Source organism: Lissotriton vulgaris, chromosome 3_1 (assembly GCF_964263255.1).
Source record: "Lissotriton vulgaris chromosome 3_1, aLisVul1.2, whole genome shotgun sequence".
Lineage (NCBI taxonomy): Eukaryota > Metazoa > Chordata > Amphibia > Caudata > Salamandridae > Lissotriton > Lissotriton vulgaris.
In genome coordinates, this window is record NC_141689.1 from 767,685,270 (window position 1) to 767,703,376 (window position 18,107).

General features: G+C 47.6%; 1 protein-coding gene across 2 annotated transcripts in view; it reads left to right on the top strand.

Annotated features, from left to right (window-relative positions):
- Positions 1–18,107, top strand: part of SNCAIP (synuclein alpha interacting protein) — a 440,197-nt gene that overhangs the window by 193,531 nt on the left and 228,559 nt on the right. For both annotated transcript variants that reach the window (XM_086961078.1, XM_086961079.1), the window contains exon 3: positions 8,989–9,091. In XM_086961078.1, the coding sequence (XP_086817204.1) occupies positions 9,035–9,091 (57 nt within the window). In that variant the 5' untranslated portion in view covers positions 8,989–9,034. The remainder of the gene's footprint in view (positions 1–8,988; positions 9,092–18,107) is intronic.

Here is an 18,107-nt window from a genome sequence, read left to right on the forward strand (position 1 = left end):
GGAGGGCAGGGCACCATCTTGGTGGAAGTCCTGGATCCCGGTGGGACTTTAGGCTGCGGTCTAGCTGGGGGGGGATTTCACCTTAAAATGCACAAGCTCTCCCAGACGCCCAGCGGATGCGCCGCCGGCACGCCAAAGGCAAGCCCATCTGCGCCCGGGAGCGTCCAGCGCCAGCCACGCTTGCCGTGCCTCGATAGAGGTTTTGGGCAGCAAGAGCTCCTTTAACCATAAGGAACTCATGGCACTGGATGTCTCTAAATGTAAAGAAGGTAAGCAGTCGGCGGTCCTTCATAGTTTCTCTAAGACTTGCCCTTCCTGTAATGTAAATTTTGCTTTCAAACAAGGCTTCCAGTCCCCCCCCCTGCACCCCCCTCCCCCTCCAAGTAGCGAGTGAGACCAGGATTCACCAGGATTCAGGCGGTGCTTTTTGACTCTTGCTCCATGGTCACGCACCAACATGATATTTATGAGCTTCTCTTGGATGCTAAATTAGACGTTTTATTCATAACTGAGACCTGGTTAAATGATTGCTGCGCTCCGGTGGTTGAGCTTGCTATTCCCAGGGGCTATAAAATCATCAGAGCTGACCGTAAAACTGGGAGAGGTGGTGGAACGGCAGTGATGTTCAGGGATACTTGGTCTTTTACCAGCGAAGTTTCTGGCGAGCTGGTGGAGGGTGAGGCTTTGGACTTTACTTTTTCTCTATCTCCTCATTTCAAGCGGGGAGGCACGTTGGTCTATCGTCCGCCTGGCCCGCCCGGAGTTTTTTTGAAGGCTCTGGACGATGTCATTATCCCTTGCGCCCTCCCCTTCTCCAAATTTTTACTTCTGGAGGACATTAACATTGACCTGGATACTCCAGAAGTTTCTGACTCCAGGGCTCTCTTGGATTTATTCAATCTGGCTCATCTGACCCAATGGGTCAAGATGCCATCGCAATCGGGTGTCCACTTAATTGACCTGGTCTGCACTAACTTTGATCTATCTGTAATGGATCCTGTACAAGTTACCTGGCCAGACTATTATCTGATCAGGTTTTCGTGGGCCATAGGGAAGTCTCCCCGCACCCCTGCCCTGACCCCTGGCTCCTGCCCTCGGAGGATTAATCTCCCGGCACTCTCTGAGGCTTTGCTTCAGGCACACCCGGCTCCTGCCCTTGATCTTGAATAGGTGGTGGATAGCTTTGACTCTTGGAGTAGCCGGGGGGTTGGCTCCATTGCCAAACCTGTTCCCAACAGACAACAGAGATTTCCTCACTCTAGCCTTGGTTTTCGAATGCTCTTAAGGAGCTGAAATTGGGGTGTAAAAAACTGGAGCACTGCTGGCATCAGGAGTACTGCCCCTCCGCTCTCCGTATAGCTCAGAGGGATTATTATACTGCTATTGGGTAAGCCAAAAGACATTTTTATGCAGAGCGGATTGTGCAGGCCAATAACCACAGCAAGGAGATTTTCTCTATTGTCAAGAGCTTTCTATCCCCCTGTTCTGAGCAAACTATTCTTCCAGTTTCCCCACAATGGTGTGAGGAGCTGTCCTCCTTTTTTATTGAGAAGATACAGAGGATTCAGGACAGCCTGGGAACATATTCCCTGGAACAGAGGTTTCTTCCTCCGGTGTCTCCTCCGATCCCCAGCATACACACCCCCCTGTTCACACAGTTCTTGCCCGCAGCTGAGCCTGATATTTTAGCCATCCTTAAATCCCTTAAATTGGCCTCTTCCACAGATCCGTGCCCACCCCGAGTATTAACTGGGGTAGCTGAGGATATCCATTTAGAGGCAGCGGCGATTATCAATTTATCCCTTCAGACCGCTACCGTTCCCGGACGATGGAAGCAGGCTAAACTCCTACCCCTTCTTAAAAAATCCTCTTTAGACCCTTCAACTATCGCCCCATTTCTCTCCTGCCAGCTCTTGCTAAAGTCTGTGAGAAAGTGGTTTTCCGGCAGCTTGAGGCCTTAGTGGAAGCATCTGGTGCTCTTCATCCTGCGCAATCTAGGTTTAGGACTTCCTATAGCACGGAGACTGCGCTGGTGGAGATGTCTGAGGCGATCGGGGAGTGTTTGGACGGGGGCGGCAGGGCGGGCCTGATTTTGCTTGACCTCTACGCCTTCGATACGGTACCCCACCAGCTACTTCTTGCCCGGCTGTCATCTATCGAGTTTGCTTCGGCAACCTCAACACCCTAAGAAGGTTTTTTCCCCTGCTACCAAGGCAGGCTAAAGAAATGGTAGCCCGTGCCCTTATCCTTTCCGTCCTTGCCAATGCTCTGTTCATTGGCATCCCTGGCTACCTGTTAAAGAAACTTCAAATCATACAGAATGCCGTAGCTAGACTTCTGTTTAACACCTCTAGAAGATCTAGTGTTCAGCAGCATTTGCACTGGCTGCCCGTGGCCCAGCGGGTGCAATTCAAAGCCCTCACCTTACCTCTTAGAGCCCTCCACGGACTATGGCCATTGTATCATAGGAACCGCTTTGCTCTGTACGCGCCCAGCCGATCCTTGCGATCTGCCACTCAATGCCGGATGGTAATCAAGAGGTTTCGCAGGTCACAGCTGGGGGTCAGTCCCTTTCTCTTTCTGTCAAAGCAGCATCTGCCTGGAATGCTCTCCCCGTGGACTTACAGCATACCCAGGACTTCCGACTTTTTAAAAAACATTTAAAAAATCATCTTGTTAATCAGCTTATTTAAATACTCTTTGCCCTCTTTGCCACAGCTCACTCACGCGCCTGGACACACTTGAGTATTTGAGCACGATATAAGTCTTTTATATCATAAAATAACATAATATATGTTGTTTGTGTGGTTTCTTTGTATGTTCTTGTAACCAAAAACGCGTGGGAAAAGGGTTTGGATCCTAGTCCTACATTTTTAAATTTCCGACCTAATCTAGTAAATCTGATTGACCTTTTTAAGTGATAGCCAATGTATTTTCTTTGTTAGGAATTGATCAAATTCCACTAAATGTCCTCATTCAAACCAGATACATGAGTCCTTACTTAGCCTGTATACCCGTCACTGTTCCGGCTTGGTTAGAACATTGATTATGTTTACTGTAACTATTTCAATAAATTGTCGATTATATGTAATTTTCACTATGACCACTAGTCACAAAATGATTGACCATTTTCGTTGTTCTACGTTGGCATCTTGTGGTACTACGATGTTCAATTTTCGTTGTTCTATGTTGGCATCTTATAGTACTACGATGCTCAACAATAACCTTCTCTTTCTGCTTGCCATGTCTATGTACATCAGGGCACAGGGACATTTGATTAAGTAAATTACATTGTTTGAGTTGCAATTGTTGTGTATTTTTTTGTTCCCAAAGAAATCCAAGGCCTAATTCTATGTTATGTTTCGTGTATGTACAAACAGAACAATGGGCACAATGAAAGTGGCCATTGACTGGTTGGAGATCCCACAGTGTTTTCTCTTTTTTTAACTACCTTGCTTGTGTGTGTGTGTATTAACATGTCTCTCAAGCTGCACTTAATGTAAATGCCTAAAGCACGTTTGACACACTAAATAATTCACACAGCCCTCTTAGGGTCCGGGAGTGGCCCATTCCTGGGCAGAATTCCTGAGTCCCTCAGCCCTGTCTAGTATGGGTGGTTATTCCCCATTCTGGACTAGAGGCTAGCCCCATGAACCCTAAAGTCTTATTCTTTGTCTTAAGAGTTCAGGTTTAGCAGCATCTAGGTGCTAAGTTCAGGCAATTCCCCAGCAGGCTCCACAGCCTTGAACAGCCTTATCCAACCCGATGGCAGCAGGCATTCCAGAGAGAACCTTGATGCTCCTCTGTGAGCCCCAGTCTCCCTCTCCTGATGGCCAGCGACCGCTTCCAGTCTTTCCCCGCTGACACTACAACCTTCTTAATACTTGGAAAGCCTGCGTTGATGTTGGATGTTCACACTCCGCTCCAGCAGTAATCGTGAAATGTTCCTTCCTGCTCCTTGGCAAAACAAACCAGGGCAGTGTCACTGATCTCACAGTGTCACTCCTCCTGGCATCATGTGGGTCGTCAACTTCAGCCCACACAATGGTGCTGGTCCGCACTGTGATTTGACCCCCTTCCTGGTCAAATGGGAGTCTCCAACCTTGGCTTCCGCATGGGTGAAGGCCCGCACTTCACAGCAGCCCCCTTCCTGCTCACCCAGGGGTCGCTGATTCTGGTGCACACAAAGGCGGCGGCTTGAATTTCATGGAGGTCCATGTCTAGCTAAATGGAGGACGCCAACTTTGCATGATTGGTGTTGATGACCTGCACTCTTGCTGCGGTCCTGGCTGGACTGATCAGTACCGATCTTTGCTTCTGGGATCAAACCGCCAGGATCCCCTCTGAACATTGCTCCCTCCAGTTGTTGTTCTTCTCTTCACAAGTCTTTGCTGGTCTTTGCAGGCAGACAGAATCTAGGCATTCCCACAGGGTGCGCTTGTATTGGCAGACAGGCAGCCTAGCCTCTTAGTGCTTTCTTCCTCCTCACGGGACTCAACAGTCTTGAAAGGCAGACTCCTCCTCACAAGGTGCTCTAATCTTGGCAAACAGAAAGAGGTCTGGGACTCCAGCCTCGGGCAAGTGGTCTTGGCTCCCTGGGTGATGTCTAAAGACTGGCAGACCTTGGTCTCCAGTCCAGCTTCCAGCAGCAAAGAAGTCTTGGGGGATCTTCACTCTACTGATGAGACTATGCTGTTCAACAAAGTACGGGCACATACTACCACTTTTATGATCCAAATGCAGACACATCTGTGATTTAGTGTCCGGCCTTTGAAATTCATACTGAGGGTGCCAGCTCTTTTGAAGTGTTATCTCCTCTGCACTGCTGTTTGTCAAAGGGACAGTCTGCCACAGCAGGAGTGTTTACAATTCTGAGTGACTCACCACACAGGTCAAGGGAGTTACCGGGGATCACACTCGACTGTCCGACTCGATTGAAATATGCCTCATAAAGGTTCAAAGGACTAAGCCTTGCTCTCTATTGGATTCTTTGCTAGCGACAACCATAGTCTCATCATCTTCCTGACAGTAACTGTAGAGTCTGTGAGACCTTTAAAGTGCAGAGAGCATACTCTGCTCCTATGCCTTCAGTGTGTCTCACCCCAGCCTTCAGTAAATTAATCAAAACACATCTCATTCCTGGGGGATGCAGTCCTCACCTCTCCACACTCTGCATGCTCTCTCCTTCCAAAACGGAGACCACAGGCATCCATGTTATGTCCATCCACAGATGCACCCATGAAACCCAACACAAAATTATCACATGCAGTCCAGCACTGAACGCACAAGTATTGTGATGTCCAGCGCTGCAGACAATCCATGCAGGCCAAGGGTGAGTTAAGTACACAGCCAAGGAACATTCTACAAGTGGGATAGTAGGCCCCACTCCTAATGTTCACATTACCGATTCTGCGTAACATTAAAACTGGCATGCTGTCACCACCTGCTCACATCATTCAACTCCAGGTAGTGGCAGTAGCCCCCTACCTTCACAAGGATATTGCTTCATGTGCCCTCCGAATCTAAATAGACTGCTATGCTATGAGACATGGCTAGGTCATGGTTCACACTCCCATAACCAAAAATCAGTACCAGGGATACCGATAATGTTGTAGCTAGGGCACCCATGGCATGGGTGCACGTCCGCCACAATGCAGCAGAGAAAGAGTAGGAGCCTTTTGAGATCATTTATAGTCTGTTCCTCATTTCAATAGAGGACACTTGTAAAGAACAAACTGTGGTATTTCAAAGGGACATTTCCACGAGCTGAACTTTCTTGCTTCCAGGCAGACTGCCACCTAGGTGGGTTCAAATTCAGATGTGTGGAGCAAACTCTTAGCCACAGGTATATAAGCCTCTTTTTGCAAGATGATTTCGAAACCAAGCTCGCCCACCTACTACAGCGGGATTAGGGCAACAGCCTTTTCTGTTCTCCCAACCTCACTGCACTCCATTTACGGAAAAACAGTGCTGCTTCTTCAGTATGCCTGCAAACTGCAGAAGGCTTGTTTACGCTTGGCACTATGTTAATGCTGGAAACGTTTAATCTTAGGACCTTAACCTCAACTCTGCCAGTATGTCCATGGCGTAGGATTTTACTTCAGACTAAATACTTCACCGCAGAGGCAATGGTCCTCGGATAAACCTTTTTCTGTTGTAGGCAGGGGTGAGTAATCAGGCTATCCAACTGTCCTCCACCGAATGAGGACCATTAATTGGTAGTTAACTCACAAATTAGTAATCCGGTTCAAGTAAATCACTCTCAAAACCATGCTTTCGAAATGTAGTATGGCAGTTGGTAGACCGACTCTCCTGAAGAAGTTGGGTCTAACAAGAATCATGCAAACTAAGAGCTCTGTCATGGCTAAACAGTCATAGATTATTTTCAGGCCATCAGGTTCTTTTGCTCTTGTTCTATCTTGGTTATACATTTAAAATTAGCACAGTTTATATGGAAAGAACATTGGACACCATAAGTCAGATACATTTTGAATATTTGGTTATTGTATTAAAGACCCAAAACCAATGCATACATGTAACATTTTAAGAAGTTCAGTCATACATCTAACAGTTCAAAATATACAATAATATATTTGGTTAAAGTGTTCTATCCCTAAAATAAAAAAATCTGTAAGAGGATGATTTTATACTCTGCAATACAATTTCTATCACCAACAAGGCAAAATGTTTTTTTTTCTTGAAGGTTCTCTAAGCACTGGGAAAGGGATCTAGTTAAAGTCTACTAGGTGCAAAGTCTTTGGGTAAGGGGCAAAGGGGAATGGAGCATAAATCGGGAAAGTTAAAGTCTGATATCGCGCCAGACTGCTCCAAATCGTCCCGACAGGCAAGTGCACCAGACAGGTCAAAAAGCAAATGGGCATAATAAAGATAGTTCAGCAAGTAGATAGGAGTCAAAGGGAAAGGGTCAAGAGGCAGCCTGAGCTTAGATGTAAGCTCTTCTCAAAAGTGCAAAAAGCATCTCGGCAAAAGCATCTCATCAAAAAGCTGTCTCCTCCTTCTGTGCATTGTGGTTAAAGAGTTCATATTTGTAATCATGACATCAGTGGTGGGTCCACAATGATCTGATCGCTGTGATCGTTCTTCCGTCTTTCTAGGTACAAATTGTTACTCCTGTATATTTTCCCACATAAGTCACGAGAAACTAATGTCCTTCCATCCTCACAGGTTAATAGACCAAGAGCTTGTTCAACTTGTTACTCTTCATGGATATGGGGGAAAAGTCAGCTTCCCACCATTCATATACAAAGGGAAAAGAACTGTCTTTGTTATGATAAGAAATGTCGCATGAACCAAGAACAAATAAAGCAACACTTGATAACATATCAAGTTCATTACACAAGGCTAGGAAATAATGCAGCCTATAGAGAAAAACATCTTAAGGTGTTTAGATTCAGCATTTCATCTTATGGTATAGCAAAGCTCCTAATAAAGTTTAAGCATAATGAAATAAATCGCACAGCTCATATTTAAACGTTTGGCAAGGTTGGCCGTAATTGGTACACAAAAACGTTCAACTTCAAGTATGGCCTACTACCTCTATTTCAATAAAATAGCAACGATTAAATTAATACTAAAAAAATAGTTTCTGAACACAAAGAATATTTATACTATTAAGCAATTATGCTGTAAATTTCAGATATCTACTGTTTTGCATTAAGGATTTGCTCCAAAATCGTGTTTGTTAGAACACTCTGCAATGAATTCAATAGCAATGCATAGGCTATCTGCAACTTTCATAATTTTTCTTGTTAATAATATAGCCTTATAGCCAGCATTACCGGGCTATTTAAGGCCTGCTACCGCATTAAAGGCCCGAGCCGAAGGCGAGGGACTTTAACAGGGGGCCAGACTGTTTCTACCTAGTCAGGCTCGCTTTTGCAGTGCTGGCTCATCATTTTTTCAAAATTTCTGTGTCTTTTCCCTAAACGTGTGCAAGGTGCATATTTATCCTCGTTGTCGAGATTAGGTTTTTAGTGTCTTGCTTTTACGCTTCCTCACTATAAAACCTTCTACCCTTCGCACCATTTGGAAGCGGAGTCTAAAGCTTTAATTGTCAAGTCAGATCCCCAACCTGCTCGTTATTTATGCAAACCGTTCATTCCGTAATAATACACCACAATGGAATACAACAAAGTACATTACGAGAGCCCGTTTTATCTAAAAAAAGTAAACCATACATAAGCTATTTTGCCAAAGGTCTCCTTTTTAAACTAGGCATTCTACCCATAATCTGCTCGTTCTAAGACATGAACAATCATCCTGGTAAATGTCCATTGGAGGAATACTCTTTACGGGTGACATAGGAGGAAATGGGGCAAAGGTGTTTGGGTAGGTGGAGAGTCTGAATGTGCCTGGGCCAACTCTTTCTCTTCACAAACCAGAGGTGTGCAAGAGACTCTTTCGAGTATCCTGCTCTGGCCGAGCTCAATGTGTTATTTGTTGACTTTCTTTAGAAAATTCTATTTATTACAGTCTACTTCTACCCCTCAGTTTACACACCGCTCTGATACCGCCTCTTTAAGCATCACCAGGTACTGTTGAAGAAATAATGAATGACAACATAAAAGGTGGCCCATCTTTGAAAGGACGGGTTATATTTTTATTTAATTTCCAAAAGTCACTGCTCGATTTGTTTTAGCATATATTGTATTTCATGTTTCCCTCCGACCATGTTGAGTCTTGAGATAAAAGAAAACAATGATAAGCTGTAATGCAGAAAAAAACGTGCATGCATAAATTATGACCAGATCGGAAATAAATATCATTTAATTTGTCTTTGAGCAGTCAGTGGGCTAGGGATATTTTGTGTCTCCTGAAAACCGATTAGAGAGACATGCTTGTGTAGCCAAACAATTCCAATAACATTCAAATGGTAGCTAGAGGAGGGGGTAATATTGGTAGACTGAGGGTCGGGGTGCGCCCACGCAGCTATGATGAAAATAAACGTATGTATACTTTCTTCCGTAGGTATCTATTTCAGCTCTGACGTGCCCAAAATGTGCAAAGCGGAAACATGGAAGCCCCTGAATATCTAGATTTGGATGAAATCGATTTTACTGATGATATTTCTGTGAGTATCTATTCTCATATTTAAGTAGATTTATATATTTGTCTTGTGGCCACACAAAATAAAATATGTTCATGATAAAGGGAATACGATGTACTTCATGCAGTTGATACCATAACATAAACCTCTTTATACAAACTTTGCACGCAGTCTGGAACTAGCTGATGGTTCACTTAAATCAAGTGCGTGGGTCTACAATTACTGTAAATTCCAATTCAGAAAGTATGATATATACGTAAAAGAAACTATGTTCCTTTCTGGGAATCGTTTCTTTTTACTGTAATTGAATTTCCATACAGTGGGAAATGAGTTGATCATTAAAACATGTTTTCTTAATACCAAGATCTAGCCAGTTGTGAATCATGATCTCTTTGTTTGCGGTATGACATTTGCCAGTGCTTGGTCACACCGAGGTTCACATTGTAAAGGCGAAGTATCACGTTACCAAATGCAGAAAGTAATCACTGCAAATTTAAAATGTTGATGCCTTTACCTTCTGAATCAAATTCACATTTTCATTATAAGTTACACATAGGTAGGCCATATGCAGCCCTGTTAAAAAAGAGGTGATGGTACACAATCCGGTTTTAAGGGACTCCTGGGAGATACAAGATGCATCCTGCAAATTCATGAAAAATTGCAGAAACTTTCAAAGATCAATTCCACTTGGGTTATTCTATTGGTTGCAATGTAGGTGAAGAAGGATGCTGGAAAGTGTGCCTGTGCTAATGAACTACTAATAATGTTGTAAAGAGCAAAATGCCAGTGGGGTGTAGAATTGGCTTTCGAGTTGCTATGTGTGCTTATCCACGATTACAGTCTACCATTTCTTCCACTTACCTGTGCACCGTACACAAGGACTCTACTCTCAAACACCCATTAACTATGGCCTCAAAAAATAACACAAAGCCAGATAGAGGTACACAAAACCTACTGACCTAAAAAAAAACTAGCTTTGGCAAAGCCAGAAGGTCTCAACTTTGGTTCCTATTGGATTTGCTGATGCTGTACAACATCAAACAAATATATAGAATAATAACACAGGGATGAATGAAGGTATGCTGTAAGGGGGAGACAAATGCAAAACAACAGTTGATGGACTGAATGCAGAACAATGTCATACATTCACCCCAGTACAGGGATCTAAGCCTAAACCCATCGTTTTTTTGCACTCCACACCACCCCAGTTCAGACAATGGAGGGAGACAGGCACAGTATGGACGGTCTGGGACAAGGAAAGTAAACAAGTGTGAGAAAATAAAGCTAACTAGTGGTGAGCAATGGAAGGGCTGTGATACCCTGTAAGCTTCACTCCACCTATAAAACAAAAAAGGTAAAAAAGAGAAATAAGGAAATGCTCATTGATTTGTTTCAAAATTGCGGCAGCCAAAACACAGTTCAGACCACGACTACTTGTAGTTGACACTGGAAAATTGAAGGTTATATGATCTTAGTCACGGCTCTGGTCAGCCCCAGTACAGATCACTCAAACTAAAATCATCTTTATAAACTGTCATAACTTTCAAGACACCCCCCCCCTCCTCAAGAACACCTGCTGCTGTTGCCAGAAGACCGAGACCTCAAACAGTTTTCGACTGCAATAAGAACACTTAAGGTGCAAATTCAACACTTGAAGAAAAGGGCACTCCAATTTTTCTATCAAAAACATAAGCTTTCAAATGTAGAAATCGCGTCATATATTGTGAACATGGGCAAATCAATGCCGTCATCTCGCTTGAGTCCCTCAGTGGGCAACACAGTGCACTCCACAAGTGCATCTTCCCCAGTAGTCTCCCGTGACAGATCAGGTCAGTGATGGAGAACAGGCGGAGATAACAGTTCTGCAACACTGTCCACCACTGTTTGTTCACGTCACACCCTAGTGCGTCCAGTGTGTTCATTTGAGGGTGAAGTTCAACCGAAAGGTTTTGACAGAACTCCCACGTTTCTGACTTATTTTTGCACCCTTCCTCGTGGAAGAACTTTCTTGCTTGGATAGCAGCAGCCGGTGTTCGATTCCATCAACTAAGTGCTCTGCTCACACAGCAGTCTCTCAGCGACCAAGGTGCAATACCAAGACAGCATCCAGTCCTCATCAGCCACTTGGAGTAGCTCAGCCAGGACTGCCTCCATTCCTACAGTTTTATATTGATTTTTTTTATGCATCTTTGTATTAACATTTGTTAAATACATATTTATTTACTGTCTCCTGTGTACCCATTTGTGTTGACATGGATATGCTGTTCTCATACGCAAACTGCCTTTAGAAATAGGAGGCACTTGTTAAATAATAATAACCTACTAATACTTTAGAACTTCTCCTGATGTATGTATGTAATCACAAGAACATTAGCCACAAAAGTGAATGTGTGCTACCTCGTAGCCAAGCCTCACTGATGGTTCTCTGTCATTTCCTCAGTGGCACCTTAGAGTTATGTTTGCTCTATACCAAATGCCTAAAGTAAATTAAGAAATAACATTGCCTCTTTCCCGTTAACTGTTTATCATGTATTCATTTATCTGATTAAAGTAACTGGTGTGTCCATTAATTAACTTGATCCTATGCATATGGTAGCCCATTTTAGTTGGAATACTTTGGCCTATCACTCCACCAATTATATCTGAGCCATATTGACTTTTGAACGGCTCTTGCTTTAAGGAAAAGTTATAACCGCATTATGTAAAATAATATTCTGCAGGTTCAGTCAGGGAAGACTTAGTGGCTAGCCAAAAAACATTTTAAATGTAATAGTTGATAGATGACGTGAGGTTGAATTCAACCACTTGAAAAATCTGTTTTGACTCATGTGTCGCCTTAAAAGATTGCTGCAGACTCTTTTGAGTTGATGAAACACATCTATTCCCTAATGACAAAGTTAAATAAAAGTTGAAGGAATATTCAAAAGTGGCTAGAAACAATGTTTAAAGAAATCATTTGAAAAAAAATCTAAGCTTCTCAGAAGTGGATCTACTCGTGAACTGCATGTTTTAGCATTCAGTTTTCATCATTTGGCAATGGAATGGAAAGAAAATTGAGCTCACAAAACAGATAAGGACCACCAGGACTCTGCAGGGTAGAAATTCTAAAAGCAAGAAAAGCTTTGTACTGTACTTGAATCCAAGCAAATGCAAATGTAAATGTCAAGGTATTTGTAGAGCGCACTGTCACCAAGTGGTTTCCTGGCGCTATTACTCATACCGCTGTGGAACCCTTCCTGGCTTTCCCTGTGAGGCGTCCACTCTTGTACACCCCCAAGGTGAAGCCAGGCATCCTAACGCTGTTGGGGCCGGTGTGGAGGTTAAGCAAGTTATTGCTCAGAGTTGCAGCGTGGGGCCCATGATTAGAATAGGCACTGAGGCGAGAATTGTCAGGTCCGAGGAAATTGAGCCCAAGACCCGCCGAGGCGGGAATTGAACCCTGGTCCCGGGCCAGAACTCTGCATCAGGGTCTGCCGCTCTAACCATTGAGCCACACTCCTCGACTAGCAAGCAGCAACTTCTTTCATAAGAGAACTATGTACAATTGAAAAAAAGCAGTATTAATGACCATCCAATAAGTTATTAGCTTACAAAGTTCAAGATTTTGAAAACGTTAGGAACATTAAACTCAAAACAACCCTAAAAGTTTGGAAAGTAATCTTCTGGATATGTGAGCTGCCCATCTAAAAGAATGATCATATTTCTTCTATTGTGGTAATTGGTAAGGCAGACTTGTAGGAAATCAGTCTTTTTAAAATTTGCCTTCTCTCAGCAGTCACCCCTGACATCATCATGTGCTGGGCTCGGTGTTTTTGCGTGCTCCCAATTGGTAAAACAATTTTCACAACATATTTTTATTGTTGACAACTAATACAAGGTTTGTACAGAGCACCCAAGGTACATAAGGAGGTGACCGTTCTGAGAGTCAACATTTCCACCAATAACATAGGATTTATTGCACAGAAAAGTCAATGCAAGGAAAACAAAGAAAATGAAAAACAACTGCATCACATTGCCTTTGATTAAGAATGATATAACAATCCTAAATAAAGAGAGTGTTTGCCGCTCACAGTCACATTGAATAAGAGCACTACACAAATGTCATAACAACTGTTCATCAATGTGCGACGGGGGGGTGGAGGAGGTTCCAGATATAAGTCCCTATCGTCAGCCCAAATCTTTCCAAATTGTGTAGTGTTTACGGGTGCATCCCCTCGCTTCAAAGACCGGAAGTTCCAGGCCCATACAGAAGTCCAGACCTCTTTTCCGCACCCCAAGTGACAGCGGAGACTCGTCTTTCCAGACCTGGGCGATATCTCGTTTTGCAGTGTAAGACCCAGAAATAGGAGGTGGCGCTTGTATCTATTACCCCCCAACCCCCCCGATGTCCTCCGTGATATGTAGCATGGCTAACCGTGGTGAGGATGCATTGTCCCTCCCCAGAACCTCAGACAGGCACCTGAACAACCCCATCCAGAATCTCGACAGTGTTGGACAAGACCAAACAGTAAGCAGGAAGGTACCTTCCATGGACTTACAGAGTAGGCAATGTGGGGACGCGAGGAGCCCAGCACGCCACAACCTGTGTCTCGTAAAATAAGCTCTGTGTAAATATTTAAATTGAATAAGACGCAGACGGGCCGCGATTGCTGGGCTGCACGGGGATTCTATGTCAGGACCGGAGGCTTCAGATTATGCTATATCTTCCTTCGCTTTATTAACATAAAGAAACCACAGCAGCTTAGGAAAAGATATAATAAGAACAAAAAATGCTTTAAACATAAAGCATTGACGTAATGTTCAACAAAAAATCAACAACAACTCCCAAGAGTCTCTTTGTTATAATCATAGTCCACAGTCCTTTGTCACTGTTCATCATCCCTATATAACCGGACTTCCCATCATCTTCCTCCTCTTTCTTCGCTGCTCCCGCAGCCAGATAAGTGCTTTTCTATTTGTCTTCTTTTATTGTGCTTGATGTCTTGCGGTCTTTGGGGACTCCTTGCATGGTTTATTTCCTTTCAGAGTCCCTTAGTTGCGGGAACGTTCTGCCGTTCCTACGCGACTTTTTTCCCACTTGTGTGCGGTGTGTACATAGACCGCAAGGGGGCGGCCTGTCGCCTCGCCGACCCTCCGGCGCGCCTCCGCGGTGCGAGGAGCCGCGCCGTGGGGTCTGCTTGCGCAGGGGCCGACCCTCGCGTACCCCTCTGACACCTGGTGCTCCGGGTCTGTACTTCACAAATTGACGCCCATTGGGGTCTGTATGGCGGTTTTGACCGCGTGAATCGCCTTCGGGCGAGATCTGTGCACCTCTTTATTCGTGTGTGGCCTAGCGCGCTTGAGGGGTACGTAGACCCGGTCCCGGCGAGGAGGGTCTGCGCGCTTGGGGGTTGGTGCAGCCCACCTGCCACGTCAGCTGGCCCAAAACGTGATCGCAGCCGCTGGGCCTGCCCAAATTCGAGAACTTTCTCGGTTGCCGCCCTCTTGGGTGCCCCGCATTTGCCCTTGGTTCCGACATGGAAGGGGAGTATGATGAGGAGGCCTGCCCCTATCTGCAGGATGATGAGTTTTATCAGGCGGTGGACAGCTCCATCTATCGTTGTGTGACGGAGGTGGTAGGGCCCATGGAGGACCGCCTTTCGGCCCGTATCGTAGAGGAGTGTGCCAAGCTGGCAGCGGCGCAGGTGCCGCCGCCCCCCGAGCTCCCGGGGACGTCCGGCGGGTTGCCGCCCGCTCCGAAGAGACCCCGGGGTGAGGAGCCTTCATCGGAGGCCCAAGGCGTGGATAAGGGCGCCTTCGAGCGTCTTCGTGACGCCTTCCTGGCCAAGGCGACGGCGGTGCCTCCGACGCCCTTGGTGGACCCTGGCACTTCGGGCGGTCTGTCAACGGCGCCCGCCTCCCCGATCTACGACTCTCCGGACACGGATGACGACGGGGAGTTGACACGGTCTTGGCTCCCGGCGCCTTCGGGAAAGGAGATGCCCCGAGATGAGTCGGGCATGCTGGACCCGGACGAGATCGTCCACCCCCGATCCGCGGCCTGGGCCCCGGGGGAGACGGTGGCGAAGTTTGTCGCGGGCCGGCTGCGCAAGCCCCTGGAGAAGGAGGCGAGGGGTTACCTGCGAGGGGAATGCCCTCGACCTACTTTGGAGGGGAAGGTGGCTATGACCCCAGAATTGGACCCCAAGATGGCCACCTTCCTGGCGAAATTCATGAAGGACCCCAGGAAGGGGATCGATCGGTCCTGGCGGGCCTGCCAGGACAAGCTGTTGGATGCGGTCGGGCCCGCCACGAAGATCCTCGATATGGCGGAGGAGGCTCGAACGAATGGCACCGCCATTTCACCGGAGGTGCTCTCCAACTGGGCCCAGAGGGTGATCGTCTTCTTGGGCAACGCCAACTGTGCCCTGTCCACGGAGCGGCGGCGGTCGCTCCTTATTAAGCTGGACCCGAAGCTGGGGGACCTGGCCTCGTCGGAGGCAGGTGCCGTGGCCCAGGGTGGCCTCTTCGGTGAACCTTTCATCCGCGAGCTTGGAAAGTTCGTGAACACGTTCACGTCGCTGGACAAGGCCCAGTCCAGCATCAAGAGGGTGTTTCACCAGCGTTTTTCTGGAGGGGCCGGTCGCGGCAGGGGTCGCGCGATCGGCCGTGGTCAGCAGACCAACAACCGTGGACAAGGCTCCGGAAGAGGTCAGTACCAGACCTCGGCCAACTACACCAATTTCTACCCCACGAGGGGACAACGCTATGGTGGAAGAGGATTCCAAAAGAAGTCCGGACAAGGAAATGCCCCCGGTAAGTGTACTTTGCTTGGATCAAGTTCCGATTGGGGGGCGGCTGGCAAGCTTTTACGGGGAGTGGGAGTTGCTCACTGCCGATGCTTGGGTTTTGCAAACTGTGAGAGGTTTCCATATAGAGTTTCACGACCAGCCAACTCAGGTGAGGCCCCCGCGCCCGATGGTTTTCTCAGATTCCGACGCGCGATTGATAGACGGGGAGGTCTCGGACTTGCTGCGCAAGGGAGCCATCCGCCTATCAACGCGCCACCCGCATGGGTTCCTCAGCAACGTCTTCTTGTTAGACAAGACGGATGGGGGCAAGAGGCCTGTGATCAATCTCAAGGAATTCAATGGGTGGTTGGTCTACCGTCACTTCAAGATGGAGGGGATCCACCTCCTTCGGGACGTGCTCCTCCCTCGGGATTGGATGGTGCGACTGGATCTCAAGGATGCCTACTTGGTCGTTCCCATCCACCCCCCTCATCGTCGTTTCCTACAATTCCTGTGGGACGGCCGGGTGTTCGAATTCACCGCCCTGCCGTTCGGCCTTTCTTCGGCCCCGTGGTGCTTCACGAAGGTCCTTCACCCGGTAGTGGAGTTTCTCAGAAGCCAGGGGGTCCGTATGATAGTATACTTAGACGACATCCTCCTCATGGGGCAGTGCCCGGAGGTGCTGGCAGGACAACTGCGTCAAGCGGTCGGCCTGCTTCAGAGACTGGGGTTCGTCGTCAACGGCTCCAAGTCGGTCTTGGTTCCCACTCAGCAGATCACCTTTTTAGGTTTCGTGGTGGACTCGGTGCAGGCGGTCTTGAGCCTACCGAGCCGGAAGGTCACAAAGATACGGCACCTGCTTCGGCAGACGATCGCGAGGGATCGTACGTCACTGCGCCATGTCGCCAAGGTGGTGGGTCTTCTGTCGTCCTCCATCCAGGCGATTTTCCCAGGCCCGCTGCACTACAGGGCTCTTCAGCGCCTGAAAGCGCAGCATTTGCGCCGTGGGATGTGTTACGATCAGTGGGTTCCCCTCACGGACGAAGTGAAGGAGGAGATGTCATGGTGGCTGTCTCACATGGAGGCATGGAATGGGCGAGCGATCTTCGGGTCGGCTCCGGACTTAATCATAGAGTCCGACGCCAGCAGGTCGGGCTGGGGCGCCCGGTGCGGGGATTTTTCCACTGGCGGCGCCTGGTCGTCAGAAGAACAACAATTGCATATCAATTGTTTGGAGCTCCTTGCGGGCTCCTTCGCGGTTCGCTGTTGGACCAAAGATTCGGTCAAGGCCTGTGTCCTGCTCCGGATGGACAATGTTTCGGCGGTCCGATATGTGAACCACCTGGGAGGTCCTCGGTCCCGCGCCTTGGCGGATTTAGCGAAGGACTTCTGGGATTATTGCCTGTCTCGTCACATTGCGGTGACGGCGGAGTATCTGCCAGGCCAGTCCAATCAGGTAGCGGATTGGCACTCTCGACATCTCAGGGATGCCAGCCAGTGGAAACTGGATCCGGGAGTCTTCCGGTGGCTACACTCCCTTTGGGGCCCCTTCTCGGTGGACCTCTTCGCGTCCCGTCTCGACCACCAGCTGCCGCGGTTTTACAGCTGGAGGCCGGACCCTCTGGCGGAGGCCACGGACGCGTTCTTGCAGGATTGGAGTCGGGAACAGCCGTTTGCGTTTCCCCCGTTCTCCATGATCATGCGGACGGCGGCTCAATTACGCCGCCAGGGTGCGGACCTGGTGTTGGTTACACCGCTGTGGAGGTCTCAAGTATGGTTTCCGGTTCTTCTGGAACTTTCCTGGGATTTTCCAATCCTACTCCCCCTGTTTCCTCTGCTCCTGACGAGCCCGGATCGGGAACCTCACCCTCTCGTCATGCAGAACACTCTCCGCCTCGTGGCGTGGAGGCTCTCAGGAGACGCTGGACGCTCCCGGGCCTTTCGGGGTCAGCTGAGCACTTGCTCTCCAAAGCATGGGCCGATAGTACGACGAAGCGTTACAGATCCGCTTGGCTTAAGTGGATGCGTTGGTGTTTACGAAGGGATTTGGATCCCATGGTCGCCGGCCTTGTTCCCGTGCTGAATTTCCTGGCTCATTTGGCCGACAAGGGTTTGGCGTATAGAACGATCAATGCTATCCGGTCGGCGATTTCTGCAGGCCATGATAACATCGATGGCCATCCGGTAGGGGAACACCCTTTTGTGTGCCGGCTTCTGCGAGCGGTTCGCCTCGCGCTGCCGCCAGAGCCCAGGTACTCCGTCCTTTGGGA